General features: G+C 41.9%; 1 protein-coding gene across 4 annotated transcripts in view; it reads left to right on the forward strand.

Annotated features, from left to right (window-relative positions):
- CABIN1 (calcineurin binding protein 1) overlaps positions 1-27,830 on the forward strand; it is a 1,446,726-nt gene that overhangs the window by 812,491 nt on the left and 606,405 nt on the right. For 2 of the 4 annotated variants that reach the window (XM_086942778.1, XM_086942777.1), the window contains exon 27: positions 717-808. In XM_086942778.1, the coding sequence (XP_086798904.1) occupies positions 717-808 (92 nt within the window). Of the gene's footprint in view, positions 1-716; positions 896-27,830 lie in introns of all 4 variants that reach the window. The other 2 variants (XM_086942776.1, XM_086942775.1) reach the window with 1 other exon arrangement.

Genomic DNA, 27,830 nt, shown 5'->3' on the forward strand with positions numbered 1-27,830 from the left:
TGTTCTGAAAAAAACATACATGCTGCAGCCTTTCATTTCACACTCCCTGTGCCCCAGCATAATTGCCAGAGCGTTCTCTTTACAGAATCCTCACACTTAGAAGCCAAAGAAATAAAAGTAAACACCAGCCTTTAGGATGAAATAAGCAGCAATTTGTACGAAAACATAAGCGGACATTTGACCTCTTTCTTTGAATGTTCAGCATATGCGACCAGAGAAAAACAAGATTTAAAGACATCTTTATCGCTCATTTACTTCATGAATGAACAGAACACCTGTTCTTTGCCAGCTCTCTTGCCAGAAGGACCAGTATTGTCCTAAAAATAGCTTGCCCTGGTAAAAACTGACTAATCTAGTGAATGTGCGAGTAGATTTTTCGAGGCCTGCTCTTAATTCCTTATATGTACTTGTTTCCATTTTCTTTATAAAGTACATTAATCTTCATGGGTTACAGCAGTAATATATAACTTAGTCAAGTATATAAAGAAATATGTATCTAATGAAACAAACTGAATGTCCACCATCCAAAAATGTTGCACAGTGTTCTAAGTCATTCCCTTCATGATAGGATGCGGTCTTAGCATTTGTCTCTGTAGAACATTCCCACAGTGGATGCCTTCTGTTACAGGTATGTAACTGCATGGTATGCTTTAGTTAAATATACCTTTGTTCCTCTTCTTGCCCTTATCTAGCATCCTTTTTCTCCATCCCTACAGGGACAAGGTGTGTATGATGGATGAAGATTCTCACTCGTCGGCTGGGACCATGCCAGGCCCTGGGAATTCTCTACCTTCATCTTCTGGGCCAGGTCTGACATCTCCACCTTACCGAGCCTCTTCGATTGACCATGATTACGCCAAATGTAAAAAACGCCGTCATCGGCCCACACCGGACGGTACAGTCCCCTGATCTCTCTACTGCCAGCACATCGAGGTGCTCTAATCATTGGGAAAGCGTGATCTGGTGGTGATTTATCATTTCACTATTGATTGCTCCATGGAGAGATTAATGCATCTGTAGTAACATGGGCAATACTGCTGTGCACTAACTGAGGTGTTAATATTCTGCACAACTCACAAAGCTGGCCTCCACCTCCACATATCCAAACGGGACATAATAGTGGTCCAGATACTATAGTGGCCTTCAAGGCGAAAACTTTGTGCACTACTATGTCTCTAGTGTTCCACAGGAATCACGGTGCTGTAATGCAAAACGTTTTCGGTTGTGTTTTTTTCCATGGTGAACGTTTTTAAAAAGGGCAATGTTTTGTAGGTAATGTGTAATCTACACAGAAGTTTCACCTGCCAGACTTCATTCTCTATGTTCTCTAAGAAATACAAACCTTGCTCTAAGAATTTGGAGGTGGCAATGCAATCAATTTCGGATTGTCAGTGTGGAGTGTGTGTTGACTAATGCAGTTTAAAGGGGGAAATGTATCTGGGAAAGCTCAGCTGTCCCGTTTGGAGTGAGGCAAGTGCTGACTTTACTTTTCCCAACTAATTGCTTCTCACTACAAGGAAGCATGCATGCAATTCTTGAAAGTGATGGTACTCTTCTTGTGTTGTGATTTGTTCTACATTGCTTCAGTAGTAAGATATTCAGATTTTTTGCATACAATGTCAATATTTGTCCTTGGTAGGCAAGGGCACTTGATTGTGTCATTTTGGGGTAGTAACACATGTATCAAGAAATTACAGGCCTTAATACACACAAAAGGTCTGTAGAATGGGTTAAATTCTTTGCACAATGAGACTTTGAAGAAAATCACTTTTAGTAAAAGGTTAGATTTGATGAACAGCATGTAAGTTGAATAAGTAGGTGACTTAGAGAGGCTATCCAAAAATCCTGGAAACGAGCACAAGAAATTACCCAATTTACACAAAGCACAGTCATTTGCAGACCTTCTTGTGAAAAGATTCAAGGACATCAGAGTACATCCTCCTCAGATATGCACAGATGGATGTCATATTTACACTTGGGGTGTACAGAGCATGTACTATACCAATTTAACTTTTGGAACCTGAGGCATAAGCCCAAAACTGGATAGATTGATCTTCTCCCATGCTATTTCCTTATTCTTTCTCAGTCTGCAACCAGGTAAGTCCAGTATTCTCTACAACACAGACCTGAGAGATCTTCTCTCTTTGAGATTTTATGTGGGATAGATAGATAGACTTTTTGTTAGGGATTTATGTTTTTTTTGTCTCCTTTTGAATTTGTTCTTATATGACTTCATGATGAACTGTGCATCTTGCAAGTTGTCCGTTTCCGTATTCTGAGTGAATGTTAGTAGAAGTGAAAGGCTGATGATCATTATGTTGCAGCTCTACTTGTGCTTAATCCAGGTTGGGATGCAAGTCTATTCAAGTTTTCCTTCATGTCTTTGTGTGTTGCACCTCTATATTAAGCAATGTTCATTTGTTCAGATTCATCTCTAGGGTTGGTGTTGGTTCAAGATACTCCTGTGTCGATCGGTTGTAAGACGTTGGGCAAGGACGCTTTCCTAATCTACGAGTGCTGCTCAGATCTTAGTCTCTAATTTCTTTGTTGAGATCCTTGGGGCGACTTTGTTTTAAATATGGGTCGGCTTTTTTGCTTTGTGACTACGTTTGTCTTTGAACCTCTGCAACATGCTTGGTCTCCCCCATGATGCAGTGGAAAGTTGGCCCTGTAATTCATATTTTGTTCATGAGCCTTATTGTTTGTGTTAGCCCTAGGCTTAATTAAATGAAGCTTGCCTAAGAGCTTGCTGTGGCTAGAGGGCTAACCCTTGTCTTGGGGGATTGGTGACTCAGTCTCTTGTGTTTGGCCTAGATCTTACTTATTTCAAATGGCGGACTGTTTTTTGCAAGCTGATCCCATTTTAAGAGTCGCCACTGCACAACTTTCTACATTAAATTATCTGGATGCCAACCTTCCAATCCTTTTGATTGCAGGGCTCCCTTTTTATTTTATTGTAAGCCCCGATACAATCACCTAATTCCCACTGATAATCTGCCTCTGTTAGTAAATAGGAGTTTCCTCTATCACCCTGTGGGTTTGTCCTGGGCCCAACTTTGGGGAGATTCCTCAGTCTTTCACAGCTTCTTTATGTTTCTTGAGATGCTGGGCTGGTGACTCTCCATGCCACTCGGATCTGTTCCAAGGATCTTGCTCTGCTGCTGCTCCTTTGTTACTCTGGCTGAGGCACCTGCTGTCCCTGCTGTCTTTTTTGCTGTGAGTATCAGTCATTGAAATGTACCAGGCTGCTTCCTTCCAGCTTCGAGATCCTCCATCACAGTAGAACAAGTGGGAGTCCCAGGGAAGTGAGTTGTCTCTCCCTGTATTGGGATCTCCCGTAACTGAAAGCCACATGGCCCTTTCCACATTCTTGTTGCACACCGGCAGCTCAGATCTTTGTCCAGCACCAGCCTGCATCACACCTTCCAAATTTCGCTGGTATCCGGTACTCCACACGGAAAAGTGCTACCTCATTTGCAGCTGGGAGTCAATACCACTTTTCACTACAGGATTGCTCCTGATCTCACCTTGGGTTCAGCATGGAGAGCAGGAAAGTGTCCTACCATGCAGCCATTTTGGGCACGTCACTTCTTTTTCTATGTCAATGTATCAGTTTTTATCACTTTTGTTTACCAGCTCTGTTATGGAAAGGACATTTTCTAGCATCAAAGGATGTGCTTTTTGCTGTTAAATGTACTTGAATTTGGAAATAGGAAAAATAAAGTAGCTGTTGTCCTTAGCTTTATGTTATGTCACAATTATCAACGTTATGTGGAATCAAAGGCACATTTCTGATGTGATGTAACTCCTACCACATTGTATTCTGGGAGTTCATCATCTTGTGCATAAGCACAGGATGCCAACTGTAGGTGCTCCTCAAGATCGTAATCAAGTCTGTTCTTGTCTTCGACGGCATCAGTATTCATACTCTATGTGCAGGGCATTACATTTCTACACTGTAGGCCTGTGTGAGTCTTTAAGTAAGTAAAGTAAGTACGGAAATGTTTTGTTGTTTAGTTAATTAAAACCATAACAATTTAAAACAGGAAAGTAGAAAAAGAGAGAAAAACCAATGTCATAGACAACACGTTAAAAAAGAATTAAACAGTACATTCATTTCATATCTTCTTAATGCTTCTAAAATTCATTATTAAAATTCAAGGCAATGGGTTTGTCCTTTTTCCTCCTATGTCAACTTTCCAACCCCTTTAACAAAGCTTTGTAAATGCTTTGAGGAATTTAATCAGTCTACCATTCAATGGAGGGTCTGAAGGGTTTAGGCACGCCATTATTGCAGCTCTACAGGACCTGATGCCTCTTTTATTAAAGCTTGATTTTAGGAGGGTAACTCGTTCATTATGCAGTTTCTTGCATGTGCAAATTACGTGGATAAAATCTTCTTTGTAGAAGTTGTACAGCCGACATGATTTAGGGCCTGTATGCACCCAAGCTGGTTGGTCAGTCAAAGATGGTAGTGTCCCAAAGCGTAATGCCATAAGTTGCTCTTTTACATTAATTGAGAATGTTTCGCTCAAATGTGACGCCGGTGAGAGGGACTTATAGTTGTTTATCACCATCCAAGCGTGCAACCTTGATCTAAAAATGTTTTTGTCCAAGTGGGATGAATGAATTTTTGAAACTTTATTTATCGCTTGTTTAAAAGATTAATACAGCAGGTTTTTATTCCATAATTCTGTTGTACATGTATTTAAAAGGGATTTTCATAGGTATTGATTAAAAGGAGAGGTTTTGTCCTCATTTACTTCGGTCCAAAGGGCTTTGTTAATTTCTGATGTAGCTACATTTTGTTTCAAGCGATACCAAGTTTTCACTGTCCAATACATTCTCCCTATGTCTTCGTTTATTAGGCCGAATTCAAGGCGAACCTGGGCTGGGGAGGCCGACCTTTGTGTCTGAAATACTTATTTGTAGATGGAAACTATTAATTGATTTAAGACCTCTCCATCTTTGCCATGAAAGGCAGTGCTGGCATATGATAGTGTTGGCAGGACTTTTGCCTTCATTACAGCGAGCAGGGGTTTATATGAAGGACCCTTCAACTTTTTAGCCAATAAGCTGAAGGCAAATATGAGGGCACTTGTTCTCTGGGTCATGTACCTTTTTTGCTCCGTGAGGTTTCTTGAGTTATCAATATAGAGACCTAGGTACTTGTATTTTTTTACCTCCTCTAGTTGTTTGCCATTAAGCCAGAATGTCTGTTTACTTCTCTGTTGGCTCCCAATCTCCATTATTTTAGTCTTGGATATGGTTATTTCAAGTTCGTTTTCTGAAATATAAGCTGACATTTCATTCAGACTTCTTTGAAGACCGATCTTTGTTTGGATCATTAACACCACATCATCGGCATAAGAAATATGAGAAAGTCTCAATTTACCTAGTTTCCAAGGAAGGGCGTTAATGCAGTCCAGCCTTTGAGAAAGGTCAGAAAGAAACAGGCCTCTGTGAGTCAATGGGGTGCATTACGTGAAACACTCTCTGTGCAAGCTGGGATTAGTAGTATCCGTGATTTCAAGGATACTGAGGCCTGTGCCAATGGCCTAGCATCAATTTCTGTGAAACAGTGTGTGTGATCCATGTAAAGGTTTGCCTGATTGAATGGTTAATGCGATCATTCAATGGGTCTAGGTAAAGGTGCTTGGGGATGGGCATTTTCTCCAGGTTTCTTGTGTTCTGCTTCAAGAACATCATCTCTCTTTACTTAGGGGCGTAGGCCAGGATTAACTCATAGTAGCTGCAATCTATTCCTCCTCACCTGGTCATTGCCATATGGAGCCATGGTTATTTTTTTGGGTGGCCCTGAAGCAGTCATTGGTAATTAGACAATATCTTGTGTTTCTATCATTGGTTACCATCAACAGCCCTTTTACATCACTACTAATTCAAGCCAACTAGATAACTAGTTACTCTGTTTCAACAGTTGAGTCTCTCTAGATAGCCATATAATCATACCAAAGTCACTTATCTAATACATTAGTTACATCAAATTATATATAAATTAAAACATCAGTAACAATATCATAGAGAGAAATCAGGCAGTCACTTACATTTTTGTTTGCAGAATTCAGGATCCCAATAAATTACCATTAACACACTACGTGCAAAACACATCCTGGATCTTAAATGCCGTAGGTTTTTAATGAAATCACTTAATGTTCAGATTGAATGTTTTTGTTACAGGCCTATAGAGTTGTTGCGTATAAAGCAACCACTACTGTGCTCCCCTTGCGCCCAACCCAGGAAGATGATTAAATTGGGTGGACATTAAATTCCAGATCTTTAAGGGACATATTAGTTGTCCATACTGCCATAGTTGTGATGCCCCAAATAATAGTTCAGGTACCCGATATTAATTGTGCTTCCTCAGTGACCAGAGATCAGCTTTCTAGGTAATCAATTTATATTTTCTGAGAATATGTTTAACTGCAGATTCCACAAGTTTTAAATACCCCCAGGCGAAAGTTTGGATCTGGAGTATTTCTCCACCTGCCCTTGCTTGCAGGCAGGTGGTATTGTGCCGATCCGCGTCTTCTCCATCCTGGCCTGGAAGTGACCCCAGAACCTTATATAACCACCACCACCGCTAAGTTTCTTTCAGTGGCTTAAGACATGGAACCACAGCTCTCTCTCTCGGCTTTTCTGTCATTTGACAGGATTTTTAAAGCCAAATATTTTATAATGTTAGTGTGCCAGGCATATGTCCTGTCCAAGGACCACATGATTTAAACCCTGCAGGGACTGTCAGAATCAAATGTCTGTGACATATAGGAGCCACCCATGTATGCTGATGTCAGTTCCTTTCGTTCCGCACCCTCAGACATGGGTCCACATTGTCTCCCTGGCTTTCAAAACTAATTTCATAAAGATGTACCCATGCGCAAAGGAAAAATTTCATCCACCCCTTAAGACAACAGGGTTCAAGCCATGTAGTTACTGTTGCTAACAGATGTCTATGACAGATCGTCACAAAGTTTGTATTTGGTGCCTGGGGTCAAACCACGACTCAACTCCTGCACCCAGATGAATCGGAATGCCATAAAGAAGTTGAAAAAAAGATCCTGTTCCTAGTGCTAAAGTCGTTCTTATGGCTTCATGGTGAAAATCTTTGATCCAGTCCAAGGATAGACTTAAAAAGTCAAAGTGGCAATCATCTCTTTCATTTCGCTCTCGGACGCTAGATAAGGCGTAAGGGTGCCCACATACCTCGCGGTCTCACTCCTGATCTCTGTCAGGATGGATTTCAGGTCTAGTGTTCAATGCACCTTGAGTTCCCAGTTAGTCGGCAATTTCACAGCAAGTAGAGGCCTTCAGAGAAGCCATACTGCACATTTTTGGCACTTTAACAGTTCCTTTTGGCACACCTTTTTGCCTTTAGGATCCGCAGGGGCCTCCAGTCGAACCTTTACTGGGGGTCTACCCTCTGGGCCAACTGTGCTTCTGGAACCCTCATACTTTAGGGCAGTGACCCTGGTGCTGAGCTCAGTTTTGGCGACAGCACTTGCCCTAGTTCCCTTTGCATGAATGCTAATGTCAACGCTGTAACGAGAATTACTGCCCATTGTACTATCTGACTCTCAGCTGAATTTACCACAACCTCAACCAGGCCTGCTTCTTGCTTTAAGCGGCACACAGCCTATAGTCAAACCTTCGAATTATGACCCAGAATCTGCATTATATTCCATAATATGATGAGGAAAAGCGGTATGAAGAACTGCAAAATAGCAGTGGTCTGGTTTTTTCTCTAGGTACTGGCCTTGTGTCCTCCCCTGGTCCTGCTATTTAGGAAAGTGCTTCCTTTTCTGTTTTACAAAGGGCAGCAGAAGTCTTAGACCTACAGTTCCCTACTATGGAGATGAAACCTAATGTTTTGACTGAGGTATTTCAGTCTTGTGATGCCCCTGCACAGATACTGTTTTTGGCACCCGGGGGAAACCATGCTCTGGCCAATCTGTTAATAGGCAGGTCACTCCTTATTATCATCCTGCACCAGGTGGCCAAACCTTTCTTTCACAACATTTGATGCCAGAGAGTTTAGTGGTTCAAGTGCCCACCAGTAAAGTCACTCCAAATGCTATACCTACCAACCTGTTGGATCGTGTGTCAAAATGAATAAAGACCTTTGTTAAGTGGATTTTCTTCTCTACGTGCCTTGGGATGCTAGTTCCATGCCATATATCGGCAAGGCATGTAAGTGAACTGCAAGCCCTTCCTGGCAACCTGCCGTACACAACATTCTTTCAGAAAAGCTGGTGTTGGGGACCTGAGCCTCTTTTCTACGGAAAGTGGTAACTCTTTTTCATGTCAGGCAATACATAACCCTCCCAGCATTCTTCTCTCCAAATTAGCCCTCTATGGAGGAGAGACTACATCAGGTGGATCGCAAAGGAACTTGCATCTTTTTCATTGATTGTGCCAGGGAACTTTTGTGTGGACGATCAGCTCTTTGTTGGATTCGCTGAAGAAAAGTAGGTCATAACACTGCTGGAAGGGACCATTTCTCACTGGATTGTTCTCTGCATCAAAATCTGCTACACACTAGCTAAGAAGCATCCCCGAGAATGCTTGTGGGCTCATTCCACCAGAGCTAAAGCTACCACCATTGCGGTGGCACACGCAGCGCCTGTCCTGGATACTTGTCAGGCTGTTACATGGGTGTTTCTCTACATGTTTACAAAGCACTTTTGTCTGGACTGCAGGGTCTGACGATCAGGGCCCTTTGCCTACTTTTTGGTTTGACCCAGTTCACAGATCTACTGCCTGTGAGATGCTGCTTTGATATCTATTCAAAAGGAGATGAATTTGCTGTTAGATGTATCAATCAGAAGAACAAGTTACTTTCTTTCTTAATTTCCTTTCTGGTGGATATGCTGTCTAACCACAGATTCCACACCAACCTTCCTGTCTCCCCTTCTGTAAACTGGACATCCATCAAAAAATTACTCAAATTTTAAAGATCCTCACACTTGTCAAGACCAATCTGCAGTTGAGTTCTGTGTCTAGGGGCATGGACAGCCTAAAAAGCAACTGATATTAGATTGCTTGTGTGGCACTTCTAGAGTTAAATTATGAGAAAGTAGTCTCATGAAGAGAAGAGGGATAGCTCTGAATCCACTTCTGGTGGCGCTAAAAGAAAGGAACTGCTGCTTGGGAGGCACATATTTGTGTCACATCTGGTGCAGAACGAGATCGGCATGTAGCCATACCATGCCGCCTACTGGCTTGCAGTGTTATTGCTTTAAAATGAGTGGATCCAGTCTGAGTTCTGGGAAATAATCGTAAGGTGAGGAACCTGCAGTTAGACAGAATATTCAATTGAAAGAGAGCACTGCCAAGGTAAGTAGCTTGTTCAGCAGGGCCCAAGTCATCCTAGTGCTTCCTATTTGACAAGAAGAGTGTTGCACTTGGAATTGAGCATCTGTCCTTTCATCAGCATACTGCTCCAGAAGAACCTTCTGTCGCAGCCGTAGGATCGGGGCCTAGACCCAAACCCGCATAATCTTCACTTTCATGCATGCAGATTGAGCTGAGGCATTTGGCGGCATTCCTTCTTCCTCCGAAGATGTGGATGTCATTTTGGCAGTAAGGCTAAGTCTTCCTTTGCTGGTACTGGACAAGTTTGTACCCTGGTGCTGTACCTGCAATTCTGATCCATTGGCAGTCAAACTGTCAGATGTCCTGTTCATGTTTTATCTCGGGCTCACTAAGGAATTGACTTGGGCACTGTTACAGGTAATTTGTCTGCCTTTTTGGCATTTTTATATTTAATGAACTAACCTGTTCAAATCACCTTTATTTTGATCAAATTCCTGATTCGACAGTGGGATATAAAGTTGGTTATCACTTTCCCCTTGTGCACACTATTTAATCCCATGTCCAGCTCTTCATTATGTCTCCTGACTTTGAAGATTTTGTTTCTGGTTGCAATGACTTCTGTTTGTCACGTAATCGAACTCTAAGCGGTCTTGCTGTAGCCACCGTATATCAGATTTTTTTCAAGATAAAGTGGTACTGCGCAGCAGTGAGGCCTTTTTGCTTAAAGTTGTTACAGCTTTTCACGTTGGACAATCCGCCCGTCTTTCAACATTATTTGTCCCATCTCACCCCTCGTAAGAGGAAGAGAGACTTCATCAATTGAATCCTGAAAGAGCTTTGAGTTTCTACATCGATTACACCAAAGACCATCAGGTGGACAATGATCTCTTTTTAGAATTATTTGGCCTAAATAATGTCAAGGCAATGCAGAAAACTACTCTTTTAAGGTGGATTGTCCTACGCATTGAGACTTGCTATGCACTAGCCAAGAAGTAGCTTCCAGAAGAACCGAGGGCCCATTCCACCATGGCCAAGACTGCTAGCATTATGTTGGCATGCAGAGTGCCTGTACTTGACATCTGTCAGACTGCGACGTGGGTGTCAGTTCACACGTTAAAAAACACGACTGCGTTCACAGTTCCTTTGGGAAGGGCATTTAGCTCACTTGGTCCTGCAGGCCTATTTGATCTTAACCATTCCACAGATTCACCACCTTGGGAGTAAATGCTTTGGTATCTATACTAAAGATGAGGAATCTAAGGTTAGAAGTATCCATCGGACGAGTAAGTTGCTTATCTTTGGTAGTGCTCTTTCTAGTGGATTTTGTATCTAAAGCCTCACTGCCATCTCTCCTCTTCATTCTGTGGACCTGTGTCCTTCCCAATCTAAAAAGGTACTAGTATACAAATCTTCACATATGTATTGAATGACTATTGTTAGGCCCTTCGTCGAATAGGTGCGGGCAGTCAAGAAAGATACTGATCTCAGCTCGCAGGTAGCACTTATATGCAGCTCAGTTCATCACGTCTGTAGTCGAACTAAGTCTTTGCAGAGCCGCATGATGCTACCTTCCAGCTCACAGGACAAAGTGGGTGCTGTCTGGCACCTCGGGGACATTCTAGAGGTGAGGAATCTGAGGTTAGATAGAGTATCCACCAGAAAGAGCATTACTGAAATAAGTAACTTGTTTATGTGGGGCAGGATTGGCACTTTAAACTTTATAAAACTCCAGTGTGAGCTCATCCGCCCCAGACATATGCGTCACCTCTATTTTTTATTATCTCTTCTTTTGTGTATATGTGGTGTTTTCATAGTGCAATCGTAGCTAAAAAAACAATTGAGTGCTGTATAGGGTAAAAGGCAAGCAAACAGTCACCAAGTGGTAAAAGAGATAGCTGGTGATTGGATTGTTACTGCATTGTGATGTAGTGTTCTTTAAAGAGGTGTGCGTGCAACTCTTTCCTAAATCAAATCAGAGTTGGGACAGTCCTTATGGATACGGGGTGTTCCAGATTTGGGGTGCATAGAAGGAAAAGGGCTTCTGCCTTAGTTTTTATTTTATTTTTATTTTAACACTTCTTAACCTGCATTCTGATAGTGGGCTGGCTTCAGGTGGGCCAAGAGCCATCAGAGATTGTGCAGGATAAGTGAAGGAGTCTTTCATGATGGCTTTGTAAATTATGCCGCTGGTTTTAAAGAGGGTGCATGCCCGTAATTGGAGCCAACTGATTTTTTTCTGGGGTCACATTTCTTCCACCCCTGGATGACCATTCAGCGCTGTGGAGACTGGGAGGCTATGGAGCAGGGTGTTTACCACCATTCAGATGCAAAGGTTTGAGGACTTGAACAGCATTTTCGAAGTAACCGTTCGAGGCATATGAGCTGCAGATCTCACACTGTGCATAAGATCGCCACCTGGTGTTGGGCTCGGATGATAGCATGTTGGTGCCGTCTTGGAAGAAGTCTTTGTAGTCACGCGATAGTATGCATGGGCATTGACTCCATCCTTAGATTGTTTTTTTCCGCCACTGGGTTCGGATGAAACTTTTCCGATCCGGTTCGAAATGTACTTTTCAAGTACTTTGACGCGTAAAAATTTTCTTCAAACTTCACAAACAACTTTCAATACCGATAAACATCGACTCGACTTCATCAGCTCGATTCAGGTCGTCGACGCTGCCGTTGGGCCTACCCACGCCATGAGGCCTACACCTCATGGAAAGGACGCCATTCAAAAGATGCCCCGAGTGTGGAGCAAAATTTCCACACAGTGACCATCACAAGGTCTGTAACCTGTGCTTATCGCCAGAACACGACAAATCCAGCTGCACAGCCTGTGCATCCTTTCGATCGAAAAAAGACCATTCGAGATCAGAGGGCTCGTCAATGCGATATGCTGAGATCAGCTCCAGAACCAGTGGATATCTTCCACGAAGGTTCATGCGTCCCAGAAGAAGATTCCAATGATCTTCAGATCGTATCCGAGGCAGATGACTCCGATGACTCCATACCTTTGGGTCAACGCTTGAGAACCACTGCCCCTACCCCAGCCCAAACACCAAAATCGAAGGCAAAGGTCAACACTCCGCCTGCGGAGTTCAGTCGAGACCGAAAAAACACTTCGAAAGCCCCGCCATCGAGCCCGGCTCCGAAGAAAATAATGAAGCCTTCCGGTAGCTCCATGCTGAGCAAACAGCATGTACCGAAACCACCTGCTCCCTTTGCACCGAAACAAAAAGAAGTACCGGTTCCGAAAGACACTCCGAAACTGTCCGCTCCGAAAACAACGAAGCCTGTTTCCAATGCCCCGAAAACAGCTTCCACTCCGAAGCTGATACCCTTGATGCCGAAACAGACAAAGCCTGCTTCCAATGCTTCCAAGTCCGGGAAACAGACTTCAGCTCCAAAGACAATATCTTCAGTGCCAAAATCTACGCCAAAGGACTCAACATCAGCTCCTAAGGCTAAAGACAAGCAACAAACCGGTTCGGAACCCAAAAAATTCGCACAGAAGGCTGTGTCTCAAGAAGAGGAGCTTTTCCAACCAGATCCTTTACAAAAAAGGATGTACATTGATCCAGAAACAGGACATGTTTTCACTACACCACACAGGAAGAGGAAGTCAGATACAGCACCTACACCTCCAGTGCCTGTCAAGAAGAAGGACTCTGCCACATCTCCTATGCCCCCTTCTTCTCCTGTATCTCCTTCTCCTCCTCTTCTTTGAAACATTTCACCTCAAAATTCTCCTCCTCATTCTCCACCACATACACCTCCTCAGGATGTTGATGATGATGAGTATAGCATGGGGGGAGGGAGAGACCCAGATGACCCTTTTCCCTACTCAACAGGTTCACCAGACTGGGAGTATCCAAACCCACAGGATGTACCCGATATTCTTGACCCACATACATATCCATCTAAACCTTCTCCTCCAGAAGACAATATTGGGTTTGGACACTTAATTATTAGAAGAGCTTAAGAAACGTGGCTGGGTAGTGTCTTGCGCAGAACCAATAAATAAGTAGAGAGAAACAAATTGCTAATGATAGTTGATCAAGGGAACACAAAAGCAACGGCCACCAACGTGCCAAAACAATCTCCTGTGTAACACATAAAATTTAGCTATAAACAATACTTAGTCCCCAAGCTAACGGAATACAATATTAAGGAGAAATTATTTTCATAGTTTCAGTCCAAAGAAATCCTCCAGATTGTGCCTTTAAACAGTATATTCTTTATTTTCTTTATGTTGAAATTTGAAGTCACAAGTTCTGGGGGATGATCCTGTGTGCTTGGTATCATCCAGTGTAGCCAAACAGTGTTTCGTCCTGGGCAAAATCACCCAATGACTTCCTCAGGACAGAAGTTCTATAAAGGTCTCATCATCATGTCATGGATAGGTCTGTATAGGATCCCCATATATTAATGGTCTAAAGAAGAATAAGTTCCGTTGTATTTATTATATTCCGAAGTCCTTCCATTCGGGGTCACAACTGCACCACGAGTGTTTACAAAGTGCCTAGTAGTAGTAGCTGCACATCTCAGAAGACAACATATCCACGTCTTCCCATACATAGACGATTGGCTCATAAAAGCCAAGTCATTCAATCAGTGTGTCCAACACACATCTCAAACAATTCAAACACTGCACGACTTGGGGTTTAAAATCAACTACACCAAGTCACATCTCCAGCCATCTCATATACATCAATACATAGGGGTTACCATAAACACTGATACAGCTCTAGCTTATCCCAGTCCAGCCAGGATACAGAGCATTCAAGCCTTAGTCACAAAGTTTCTAAACCAACACTCTCTCCCACCCAGAGTGTTCATGCAACTAATAGTCATGATGGCATCTTGCATTTTTATTGTACCATATGCACGACGGAAAATGGGCCCATTGCAGGAATCTCTAGCACATCAGTGGAATCAGTCTCAAGGACAACTTACAGGCCTGGTGTTGGTGGACAGCCGCACACATCGCTCTCTGCAGTGGTGGAACACCAAAAACTTGTACAGAGGGCGGCCGTTCCTCGAACCTGTGCCACAGATAGTACTGACAACAGACGCATCCCTCACAGGATGGGTAGCCCATCTGCTCAACCATACAAATCCTGGAAAATAGACCGCTCAACAATAGGTGCTTCACACCAATCACCTAAAGCTGCTAGCAATATTCCTAGCACTAAAATCCTTCCAAGTACATGTACAGAACAACGCTGTCTTGATCCGGGCGGACAACATGACAGCCATGTACTATATTCAAAAACAAGGAGGCACACATTCGCTGCAACTGTCCCAGCTCGCATAGAACATTTGGAGATGGGCCATTCCACAAAAGATATATCTGCTTGCAGAACACCTTCCAGGAGTTCACAATCAGATAGCAGATCTGTTAAGTCGACAGACACAACAGATTCACAAATGGGAACTACATCCGCAAGTTCTTCTACCATTCTTTCACAAGTGGGGTCATCCAGACATAGATCTGTTCGCCACACGCAAAAACGCAAAATGCCCAACCTTCGCCTCCAGGTTTCCACACCCGCTGTCCAAGGGCAATGCGATATGGATGAACTGGTCAGGCAGATTTGCGTACGCTTTTCCGCCAATCCCACTAATACCACTAGTAGTACGCAAGCTGAGACAACAATCTCTCAAATTGATCCTGGTAGCTCCCACATGGGCACGCCAACCATGGTTCACCACACTGCTAGAACTCTCTAGTTCCACACCAAAGACTGTGTCTGACACCGTCCATGCTAACACAGAACCATGGAGACCTAAGACATCCTAATCCAAGTCAACTGAATCTGGCGATTTGGCTCCTGAAGTCATAGTTTGGTTACCTTAACCTGCCACCAGACTGTATGAATATCATTAAAGAAGCCAGAAGACCTACTACTGGAGCTTGCTATGCTGCAAAATGGAAGAGATTTGCCATTTACTGCACTAATAATCAAATTGATCCTCTAGATGCTTCCGTCCAGAATATCATCTGTTACCTTCTCCATTTACAAAGATGTAATCTAGCATATTCATCTAAACGTTAACATCATGCAGCCATTGCAGCATATCTACAAAACAGACAACATATGTTATTTAGAGTACCTGGAATCAAAGCTTTTATGGAAGGATTAAAACGAATCATTCCTCCTAGCTTACCACCCTCTCCAGTGTGGAATCTAAACATTGTTCTTACCAGGCTCATGAGGCCCCCCCTTTGAACCTTAACAAAAGTGTGAACTGCAATTCCTTACATGGAAAACAGCTTTCCTTATTGCTATTACCTCTCTTAGTAAGATTCAAGTGTTCACTATAAAAGAACCATTTTTATAATTACACCGTAACAAGGTGGTTCTACAGACTAATCCCAAATTCCTTCCTAAAGTAATTACTCCTTTTCATCTAAATTAATCAGTAGAGTTGCCAGTGTTTTTTCAAAACCCAGACTCTGTAGCAGAGAGAGCTCTACACACACTAGATGTAAAAAGAGCTCTTCTCTATTACATTGATAGGACCAAATCCTTTCATAAAACAAAGCAACTGTTTGTAGCTTTCTCTCCACCACATAAAGGCAACCCCATCTTTTAAGCTGGAATTGCAAGGTGGATTGTAAAATGTATACAAATATGCTATCACAAAGCAAAACGTACATTAACATTTCTTCCTAGAGCACACTCCACACGCAAACTAGGTGCCTCCATGGCTTTCTTAGGGAACATTCCCCTAGAAGACATCTGCAAGGCAGCAACATGGTCTACAACACACACCTTCACTAAACACTACTGTGTTGGTGTGCAAGCCAAGCAGCAAGCTGCAGAAGGCCAAGCTGTCCTTAAAACTCTATTTCAAACTACTGCAACAGATACACGTGACCACTGCTATGGGAGACACTGCTGTACAATCGATGCACAGTGTGAGATCTGCAGCTCATATGCCTCGAACGGAAAATGCTACTTACCAGTATGCATCTATTCTTGGCGTGTAGAGCTTCAGAGTCTCACAAGCCCACCCGTCTCCCCGGGGCCTGTATGTGTTCCAGTTCTATCTTAATTAGATACACACACATGGACATCCCTTTTTCTATTTCTACTAACTCTAACATTTACCATAATGGCGAAAAACAATCTAAGGATGGAGTCGATGCCCATGTTCACTATCGTTCAAGGGAGGAGTCGCCTATCTTGTGACTACAAAGACTTCTTCCAAGACAACAAAAACATGCAATCATCCGAGCACAACAACAGGTGGCGATCTAATGCACAGTGTGAGACTCTGCAGCTCTACATGCCAAGAACAGATGCATACTGGTAAGGAGCATTTTCCTTCTGGAACAATTTCACTTGCTTTGAAAGAGCTGTATGGTACAAGCCTGTCTTTGGTTTTTTTGTGTCACTTGAAAGTGAGATTGATTCCCAAGTATGAATCCAAGTGACTGGGAATTGAAGCCTTCAAGGTTCATGACATTGAGCCAGGTTTACAATAATTCTTGCTTGTTGTACTTGCCACATAACAGGAATTCTGCGGTGGTTAGGTTGAACTTCAGGCATGTGTTGGGTTGGATGGGGTGCAGGCAGTGTTTGAGGGTTTGGATGTATGGGACAGAGAAGACTTTGAAGTAGAATTGTGTATTGTGGGAATATTGGTGACTCTCAAATCAGTTACCTGTGATTAGACCCTCAAGCAGCTCCATGTGAAAGTTGAAGACCACGTGGGTCACTGTGAAACCCTGCAGGTGATAGGGATCTTGTGGGAACTGGAGTTGCTACAGTGAAGAACTGTAGTTGATGGGAAAGGTAGGAGCCGAACCAGGGAAGGACATTGCCTTTGACAATCATTTGAGACTCAAGTGAATATTTTCATATATACACCAGTTTCTGCTTGTTTTGTACACTTTTTTTTCTATATATATTTCATGTGATTTATATTGTTCTGCCTTAGACGGTGTTTCACCCATTTGAAGAAATTGCGTAAATAATTAAGTTTTCTGAAATAAATTAATTAGCAAGCATATAGTTAATCTTGCTCTCAAATGCTATTATAAAATAATTTAACTATATCACCAAATAAATCACTTGAAGGCATAGTTACCCATTCCTCAGGTATGCCTTGGTCTGCTTCCCTGAGTTTTCCAAAGGCGAAGAGTATAGTTGTTCGTGGTATTCGCTAAAGTGGAATAACATGCCAGTAATATTGTATATCAGTGCTCCTACCCCGCTTTCAGTGATCAAAATGTCGTTGGCCCACCAGCGTGTAGGTCGGGGTCCTCTATGGAAACTCACCCTTCACATAAGCTCTAGCTATGGTATTCTTACCCAGATACTTAACCTCTATTGCAGCAGTTTCTCTAGATTCAGGCTGTGATTCAGCTAGTACGGTTCTATCATCAGTCAGCTCATGTGACTCTCGAAATCCTGACTAGAGCTCTCCAGAGTATCCAGTCTGTGTGTGATTAGAAAGTCCATTTGCTTACCTATTCAAATTTCTCTGATGTAGGCATTAAAACTTTCCATTAGCACTCCTTTGCTGTAGACCGAACCCTAATTGATCTGGAAATTCTCCAGAATCTGTTTGAACCTAAGTTCCTAAACACTGCATCCAAAAAGCCTTCGAAAGGAATCTTCACACTTGGGCCTAGGACATCCATTGCACGTAGCTCCTGATCAAGTGCAGGTGGGGAGTGATCTCACAGGGTACGCAGCGTGAGAATACAGTCACTTCTAGTGGACCGATATCTAAAGATGCCAACAAGAAATCTATGTGGAATGCCCTGGTATGAAAGTATGGAGTAGAATGTAAACTAAGTCCTTATAGGTGCCGGTTTATCCAGATATCTACTGAATTCCTGGTTCCCATTATTTATAAAATCTCCTGGGTCCTGCATTTGACCTATTTTAGTGCCATATCCAAGAAGTTGTTCCCCCATTCCCCTACTCCACCCCAGCCTCCCTATCCATAGGGTACGTGAGTTCATTACCTGGCATATCCAGTGAACACCCGAATAAAATTGTGGGTTATCTAAGTTTGGACCACCGACATTTAGCAAAGTGAGGAATAAAGTGTCTAGGACCCTCTGCTCTAATACAAGTATCTACTTTCCAAGTTAACTACTGTTTTTATGTATTAGGAATGGCAAGCCTTGTAGTCCCCATTTATAGCCCATCAATCTGCTGTGAGTGCTAAATGAGGGAAAGCAAAGGTGTTCCTCCCCATGTGTAGGGCATTGCTTTTGCTGTTAATGGGAATAAATGTGTTTCCTGCTTCTATGTCGATCTTATCTCTAAGTGTGTGAAGACCACACAGTCCCATATTTCAGTCCTTTTATGTTCCGCGATGATAGGAGAGGGTGTATCTTATGCTGTGCAACAGACCCATTGAATCTGAGCAAGAGTAGTGGTAGTGTGTACTGTAAATATGGTTGCCAGTGGTGTAGAAATGTACAGTGCCACCATTAACTTAAATCCAGCCCCACCTGGCAGTGGCATTTTCTCCCCCTGCCCAGTAATTAAAAATCTGAGTAGAACATAGCCACTATAGCCAGTAACATACAGCCGATGGGGCAAAAGATGCTGTACTCTACTCCACTAGCTATCATATTGTAGCATTGAGCATTTGTTCTTGTATCTAACATGCATATTAGCGACATCAGATTATGCATGATATAGCTAGACCGATACAGACACCCTGGTCAGTGGAGTTCACAATACACATGTACATACTAATCATAAAATGCTAAATCTGAGGTTACACGATTTCTTTCTTAAATTAAAAAAAATGTAAATGCTATTTGTTCCTCTTGTACAGCAAATGTTGCAAGCACCAACACTATCTATTTCTTCTTGGGCTCCATTGAAAGATACAAGGTCGGATGTGCAAAGCTTTTTTACTTTCGCAGACCAGCAGATTCACAGAATTGGACTGTTGCAAATTAAAAAAAGCATTTTTCAATGTACAAATGCCAAATTGGTGATTTGGTAGCCTTACTAAGTCGCAAATTGGGTTTGCGATTCGGTATTAGGAAGTGGTGTGTTTAGGGCGTCTCTCCCTAATCCCCTAATACCGAATCACAGTGGTATGTGTGAATGTTTTGCAACCGAAATGTGGCTGCTAAACATTCGCATTGTTCCACTTCTTCAAGTAGATGGTAACCCATTCACAAATGAGAAGTGGTCCCAGGAAGTGACCTCACTAGTTTCCCTTTGTGAATGTTTGTAAAAACTTATTTTAGGAGCAGGCAGTGGTCACAGACCACCATCCCTGTGATTTTTACGATTCCCAATGGGTCGCAAACCGAGACCTGCCTCATGAATAGTAATGAGGTTGGTCTATTTGCGACCCATGGGGAATTGCAGATAGTATAAAGCACACTTTCGTACATTGGTGTTTTCGATTACCAAATAGCGAAACCCAAAAATTACCCATTTGGTAATCTCAACTAATTACCTATGTATATCTGGCCCCTCGTAGTGCCCATTTGCTCCACTTATGCAGGCTTACCTTTAAGTTCAAGAAAAACTTTATTTGATATAAGAAGGAAAATAAGGTGTCAATACAGAATATAAGAGTATAAAATGCTGAAAACATTGGTAAGTAATGAGAACAATATAGTTATAAGCAATAATAATAAGAAAAATTCTGGGCAATAAAGCTAAAGAAAGGGAAAAAAACAGTGTTTATACAAAAATTAATGTACAATGAAGGAGCATAAAAATAGTAAAACAAAGAAAAGGAGGAATGTAGGGAGCTATTTAAGGGGGTTTGGAGACTTCTTGTTGCGAGGGTAACGGGTGAAACAAGCGTTTAGCAGAAACATCAAGATAAAGCTTGACAGGAAGCCATAAGGCCATGCGCTTTGCAGCCATATGGGCTGGAAAAACAAAAGCAGTATCCAGTCTATGGTTGTGGCAAACGTTGTACCACCACACTTTAAAGGAAATATTGGAAAAGTTCTTCCAATTGGCTGTAATTTGTTGAAATGCAACAGCTAACAATAAATCAATAATCTGAAGGTTCAATTCAACAGCATCCCAACAAGAGGAAAGACTTCCTAGAAAAATGTTAGTGTGAGAAAAGGGAATACAAGTGTGAAAAATTACTTTGATTTGAGCCCATACCTGCAACCAAAAGTCATGGACAGATTTACAAAGAAACAGCATATGAAACAGAGTCGCTTGTGGGAATGAGCAAGACCAACATATGTGGGGAGTGTCTGGAAAGCGCTTGTGGAGTTCAGAGGGGGTAAAAAGAAGCCTATTGTAAATGAAGAACATGGTCTGTGTCGGAGTTGCCGCTCTCGAGGATTTGCGGATCTTAATCCATATCTTATCCCATAAAGAAACTGATCCGGATGTGGTGAGATTGTGTTCCCAACACTCCTCCACTTTGGATTTGGGCCTAATGGAGTTACTGGTATGGAGATGTTTGTAAATGGAGGAAGCTTTGAGAGTGGTGCGTAAAAAGGAATGGAGTAATGAAGTGGGGGTGGGGGAAGCAGGAGAGGAGTGTGTCTGAGAGAGGCGAGTGTAAGTTGCCAATACTGCTTCCTTAAGCAAGAGATAATTACGGGAAGAAGAAGCAGGTAAACCATAGAGGCAGCGAAGAGTAGTAAAGGATATGAAAGAAGATTGCGAAAATAGTTGGGAGATCCATATCAACCCTCTTCGGCGCTATGCCTTCCAGTAGAAGGGTTTGTTACGGATGAGGAGGGAGGTATTGTGCCAGATAGTAGAGGACAGGAAGTCAGCAATATTTGAAGGAGCAATTTAGTAGTAAATTTATGAATGGGGTTAGGAATGAAAGAGGGTTTACGGGAGAAAGAAAGATACTCAGCAAAAGATAAGGGAGAAAGAAGGAGGCGTTCAAATTTAGCCCATAAGGGGCAGGGAGAAGTGGGATCCTGTAACCAAAAGGAAGCTTGCCTTAGCAAAAACGCTTTATGGTAAGCTGGGAAATCGGGAAAATTGACCCCGCCTTCTGATTTGGGGCGAATCAGTCGAGCAAGGGACATTCTAGGTTTTTTGTTGTTCCAAAGAAAAGACAATAACATTGAGTTAATCTTTTTGAAAAATTTAGAGGGAATGGACACTGGAATATTAGAGATAGTATAGAGGACTATAGGAGATAACATCATTTTAATAGTATCGAGACGGCCCCACCAAGATAGGTAAAGAGGGTGCCATCTGGACGTTAAGTCCAACAGTTTTTGAGTACATTTAGTTAAACAAAGGGATAGAAGGTGTGATATGCAGACCAAGATATTTAATATGTGAGGAACTCCAGGTAAAATTGGAGGCACTAAAATCGGGTTTGAAAGTGAATTTCGTCAAGGGTAGGATCTCACATTTGTCATTATTGAGTTTGTAACCAGATATTTGGGAGTAATCTCTCACTTCAGCAAGAAAGGCAGGGATAGATTCAGTGGGATTAGAAATGAAAAGTAAAATATCGTCCGCATAAGCGGCCAACTTAACTTGGGAGTTTGATATTTGAAATCCGTGGATGTCAGAATTTTGACGGAGTTTAGATAAAAAGGGTTCTAGGGCCAAATTAAAGAGAAAGGGAGATAGGGGACAACCTTGTTGAACACCTTTCCCCAAATTAAAAAAGGAGGAAACTTGGCCATTAACACAAACTGCTTCAGGGGGATTAGAATATAGTAAGGAAATCAAAGAAATAAATTTGGAACCAAAACCAAACCATTTAAGGGTATGAAAAAGATAAATCCATTCTACCCTATCAAATGCTTTCTCAGCATCTAGAGGTATCGCTGCGAGGGAGTGGGGTAAGTGATGAGATTTGGATAAAACATTAAATAAAAGTCTGGTGTTGTCAGTGATAAATCGACCCTTGACGAAACCTGATTGTTCCTCACCCAGAAGATCTGGGAGAAGGTCAAGACGAGCTGCAAGAGATTTAGCAAATATTTTATAGTCAATATTGACCAAAGAGATTGGTCTGCAATTTTTACAATATTTAGCATCTTTCCCTTCCTTCGGTATCAGACAAATGTGTGCGTCAGAGAAAGAACCTGAGGAAGCACCTAAAGCCAGGAATGTATCTATGAGGGAATGTAGTTTGGGGATGAGAAGGTTCGAAAAATGAAGAAAGAATTCAACGGTAAAGCCATCCGGTCCAGGGGCTTTATCTTTTTGGAGATTTTGGAGTGCTGTGAGTAATTCCTGTTGAGAGATATCAAGCTCTAAATGAGAGAGATCAAGAGGAAAGTGGGCAGGTTTATGTATATTGGAGAAAAAGCGATCCAGGCACTGAGAAGAGGGTTGAGTTTCGGAAGACTACAAAGTTGTATAGAAAGTAGAGAACTCAGTGAGAATGTCTGTATCTTTATGTTTAAGAATAGAGTGTGTATCATAGATAGATTCAATATTCAATTTGTTATGTTTAACTTTCAGATAATTAGCTAAAACTTTCCCAACCTTATTTTTGCCCCCGTAAAACTTTGCACTTGATTTCAATAAGTACAGGGAAGCATCTTCTGTAGACTTTTTGTTAACCTTCTTTTTAGCATTAACCAGGGCTGTTAACTGTCTTGCGAGTGAGAGGTGAAATAAGAGTGCTCCATTTTCTTAATATCAAGGAGAAGGTCGGCCGTAAATTTGCGAGCATTTTTCCGTTTCTTTGCCACAAAGCCAATTATAAAATCTCTCGCCGCTGCTTTGAAAGCATCCCAGATAGTATGCTGTGGAATGGAAGGAGTATCGTTGAGGAAAAATACTCATTCCAGAATTCAGTAAAGGAGATAGTAAACTTGGTATCCAAGAGAAGATATTATTGAAGCGCCAACGCTTGGGTCCAACTGGTTTGGGAAAGATGTCAAGCTGAGCTAAGGTAAGGGCGTGATCCGTGAGTAAAATTGGACCAATATCTGCACGAGTAAGAGTCTGGGCAATGTTATGGGTAACAAAAATATAATCAATCCAGGATTGGGAGTGATGGCATGGAGAATAAAAAGTAAATTCCTGTGCCTCCGGATTACATAAGGGCCAGGCATCGATGAGCTTATGTTGGGAAATGGCTTGGGAAAAAAAGTTTATGGGATTTGTTTGGAACATAGTGGGCTTTAGAATTCCTAGCGAGGAAGGGATCAAAGGGCTGATTACAGTCCCCCGCTAAGATGAAGTTATCATCAATACATCTGGTGATATGATGGGAGAGCGCATGCCAAAAAATGGCATCTCCACCAGTGGGAGCGTATACATTAAGAAAGGAAATTGGAACACCCTTAAGAGACAGTTTAACATATGTCCAACGACCTTCAGTGTCTGACTCCTGGGCAAGCAAAGAAAGGGATAGAGCTTTATGGCATAAAATGGCAACTCCATTACTCTTACCATCTCCTTGGGAATAATAAACTTCGCCCACCCAACCTCTTTTGAGTTTAGCAGATTCTATGTCAGACAAGTGAGTTTCTTGTAAAAATGCAACATCAACATTTAAACGAGCTAGGTGAGATAAAATTCTCTGTCTTTTGATAGGAGAATTAATACCCTTAACATTCCATGTAACTATTTTTAATGACATAATTTAAAAGATAGATTAAGATTAGCGAAAAAATGAGTCAAAGAGAAAGCCCAGAATAGAAAACAAGTAAGAGAAAAAAATAAATTAGAGACAAAAGGACAATAAGTATGGCAAAAGAGAGAAAAATAGAAAAAAGCAATTGCAAGTGAGATGACGAGAGATGTAACGAAGGTGGACGAGAGGGAAAAGAAGGGTGCTCTAAGAGAAAAGAGAGCAAAGTCCAGAATAAGTTTAAACTGATAAATAAAAGATCATAGAAATAAAGAAAGGGGAGAGCGGAAGGGAATGAATATGAGCAGAGAGAGAGTATGGGTCAAAAAGACGGAAAAAAGAATCATCCAATTAGATAGACAAAGGAAAGAAAAACAAGTGATAAGTAAGAAGGCATAAAGAGAAGGAGAACAGAGAGATTGATGAAAGTAAAGGAAAGGGGAATCTGTAGAAAGGAGAAAAAACTAGGACGACAAGCATGACCAAATCAACAGGAACTGAGTGATCCAAATAAAGAACAATAGCCACTTAGGAAAGTCATGGAGGAAAAGCGGAGGAGGAACTGGAGGAATCCATGTCAGTTGTTTGGCAAGAGTTTAGAAAGCTCCGAAGGCGAATAGGATCCTCATAAGTCGTCGTCTTGTTGTTATAAGTGACTCTGAAGAGGCAAAGATGAAAGCGGCCATATCTGGCACCAATGGAACGAAGTTCTGGTCTCGTATCCAAAAAAGCTTTGCGACGGTTGGCTGTGGCTCTAGCGTGAACCTGCGCGAAGAACAGGGTGGATCCTGACCATGTGAGGCGAGGAGAAGCTCTGGCTGCTGAGAGGACTTTAAGTAGATCTGTATACTCCAGGAAATACATGATGACGCCCCTTGGTCTGGAGGAGGCAGAAGCAGGTGAAGAGGCATGACCAAGCCTATGTGCCCGTTGGATATTAAGCACAGTACTTTCTGGTAAATGAAGGAGCTTAGGAAGGAAGGATTTGAAGAAAGCAATAGGGTCACTCCCCTCACAATTCTCCGCCAGGCCGTAAATGCGCAGGTTGTTGCGCCGATTACGATTTTTCAAGCTCCTCAACTTGCTTCTGGAGAGAGGAAATCTGCGACTGCATATGTGTGACCTTGGAGGATGACTCCTGGAGAGAAGAAACACTACGCTCTACCGTCGTGACTCTTGTATCCAACTGCGACCAGTTATCAGTTAAGACCTGTAGCTTGGTATTATTTTCTTCCATAAAGGGACGAAGGGCTCGTATATCCTCCAGCAACAACTCCATGGATACAGCTGAAGAGGAGCCCGAAGGTGATGGAGGATCCTTTTTGAGTCTTTTCGTTTTGGCCTTCCCTGAGGTTTGTACTGGATGTCCCGCCTGGACTGCGACATTTGGTCAGCAGATGCCTGAGAAGCTTCCAAATGAGCCAACGCAGAAAACACTTTGGAGTTTTTAATGAAGATGCGTCTTGGGGTCTTAGGAAGACGACCAGCTGCACTCCTATCCATAGGATGAGTAATACTTTCCAAGAAAGGAGGCTAGCACCTGGTACACTCCGTCCGTGTGAACACCAACAGGTAGGTGAGAGAACAACGGATTCTACAGGAGCATGCAGGAATAATGCCAAAGGATTCAGAGGAAAGACACCTTAAAATGGCATAGGAATATCAAAAAGTCGTATAAAGGCGCAGGGAAATGCCAAACTGATTGAGCCAAAAAGCCCTCATGTAGGGATAGAGCACAAAATGGCCGCTGGTATGACGAATATTAGATTAACAAACAGCAGAGGGAAATATATCCATTGAAGAAAAAAAAATAAGGAAAAAGTCACAATAGTACAGTCATTGCAGGCATCATAAAAAGAAACATGTGGCCAGCCTTGCAGAAGCGAGTAGAGCGCATGTCCTCCTGTTCGTTATGAGGAGGAGATAAGCGCCATTCTGTAAATGCGTTTCAAGTCATTCAAAATGGCGGCTGCGGCCGTTGTAATGCCGCGAGTGAAGAGAAATGCTGCAAAAACCTAGGAAACGGCTACCCAAGCAAGGAAACGATTCCCCAGAGCATTCCTGGGTCTTTCCGACGATAGACGCTGGCATTTCTGGAGAGGTAGAAGTCCGTTGGCCGCTAGTTCGCCCCGGCGTTGCGGAGCGCTCACATGGAAGCCTCCGTCTCCGCCGGGCGCTAAGCCACACCCATCGCAGGCTTACTTTTAAACTTGCGCTGGATATAAATATTGACAAATAATTATAATACAGAGGAATGTTCTAAGCAGTGCTTGAGAAATGTCTCCAGTGTTTTGTTACTAAGGTCCAACCTCTTTCTATTCGGTTATTTGTGTCTTTGCGCCAGATTTACCTTCTCAGCTGAGATGCACAGCACTTGAATACCAGTGTGAGTACAGAGCAATATCATTTATGAAACATTACAGAGATCATATTCTAAAATGAAGGATAGTTGGGATTGTCAGATATACAAATTTTGAAAGAAAGATTCCCTTTTTTAATTCTCTACCTTAATCATAGTGCAATAAAATAAAGGAGGATGGCGGCATAGGCATAAAGCACTGATACTGAACAAATGGTATTACATTTGTGACTCAATGTAGTACCATGATACAGGATGTTTGAAATTACACACAAAAATAGGCACACAGTGTGTTACATTTATCTCCAGAAACCCAGCAAACTGTAACTTCAAATATAGATTAAATTGTTCAATATTAGGCACCAGAATACTGGAACATCAACATCCCACCAGCGTCAGTGTTTCATATGGTAAAACATAAACAGTTCTTTGTACATTGTAATAGTTTAAATCAACACAGATTATCACAATTGTTTTCATAATTTTTGAGCAAAGCAAGTTAAGAACTCTTAAGGTCAAGTATGTACCCAGATTCCTTTCTTTACAGTACCAAAATGCTGTCACCTCCTCTAATAGATGGTACAACAGGGTCAATTAATACAAAGTTTAATAGATCTCTAATCACTTTTTATCGAAATTCCTCATTCTTAACGCTCAGTATAACTTATCAACATTTCGGATTGCTTGAAAGTGATCCAGAATTTTTTTGTTCACATTTCTCTGTGTAGCACTTCTTTTAAAATCATTCAAAAATTTCCTCAGTTTAGCTTACAATTACTTATTACATGAGACCACATAATCCTTCACAATGTTTTAAACAAGCTTTACAGTGCTGACCCTTAAGCCAGGTCTTGTGTGTAACTATTAATTCTCATCTTTCCCAGGTGTATATATATATAGGGAAGTCTCAAACTGATGTTACCATCGTAAATGTCATCTGTGCCGCAGCTGCAGTTTCCCTGCCAATAATATTGTCAGCCTCAAACACTAATGCCTTAAGGATCTTTTACGTCCTATAATATTCTTGTAATATTCTTTATTGTAGGTAATAAACCTAATGGAGACATCTGATCCTTCATTTCTAGTTTCACCAACCATTTTGAACAAATGCTCATTATGTAGCAGTTGCCTTTTGCACCACGCCTTGCAAATTTTCCTTTAGTTATACCTGATGTACAAAAAGATTGAATTATATTGGCTATTTCTTTTTCATAATTTCATAACCTCCCTGAATGCTACGGTTCTTACACAAACTCAATAATTGCCCATATGGCATACTCCATTTCAATGTTGGCGGATGACTCCTGAGACATGCAGTCTACTGATACCAGCAGTGTCCTTCCGAAACAAGCTAACTTCTAGATGACCATGCACAATTTCAGTTCTGGGATCAAGGATTTTTTAAGCAATACATCTCATTTTAAGGGGCAATTGTAAATTGCCATTTAATGGAGTGTCAGGCTGCATCATGGCTTCCAGATTTCAAATACAAAAAAATCATTGATGAACTGCAACCCAAAGATAATCAAATAAAATTGATTTTTAGAGGCCCACACAGCATACTGCAAAAGCAAACCTTAGCAGAGGTTTTGTTTGTCATTAT

The sequence above is a fragment of the Lissotriton vulgaris genome, chromosome 11 (assembly GCF_964263255.1).
Source record: "Lissotriton vulgaris chromosome 11, aLisVul1.2, whole genome shotgun sequence".
Lineage (NCBI taxonomy): Eukaryota > Metazoa > Chordata > Amphibia > Caudata > Salamandridae > Lissotriton > Lissotriton vulgaris.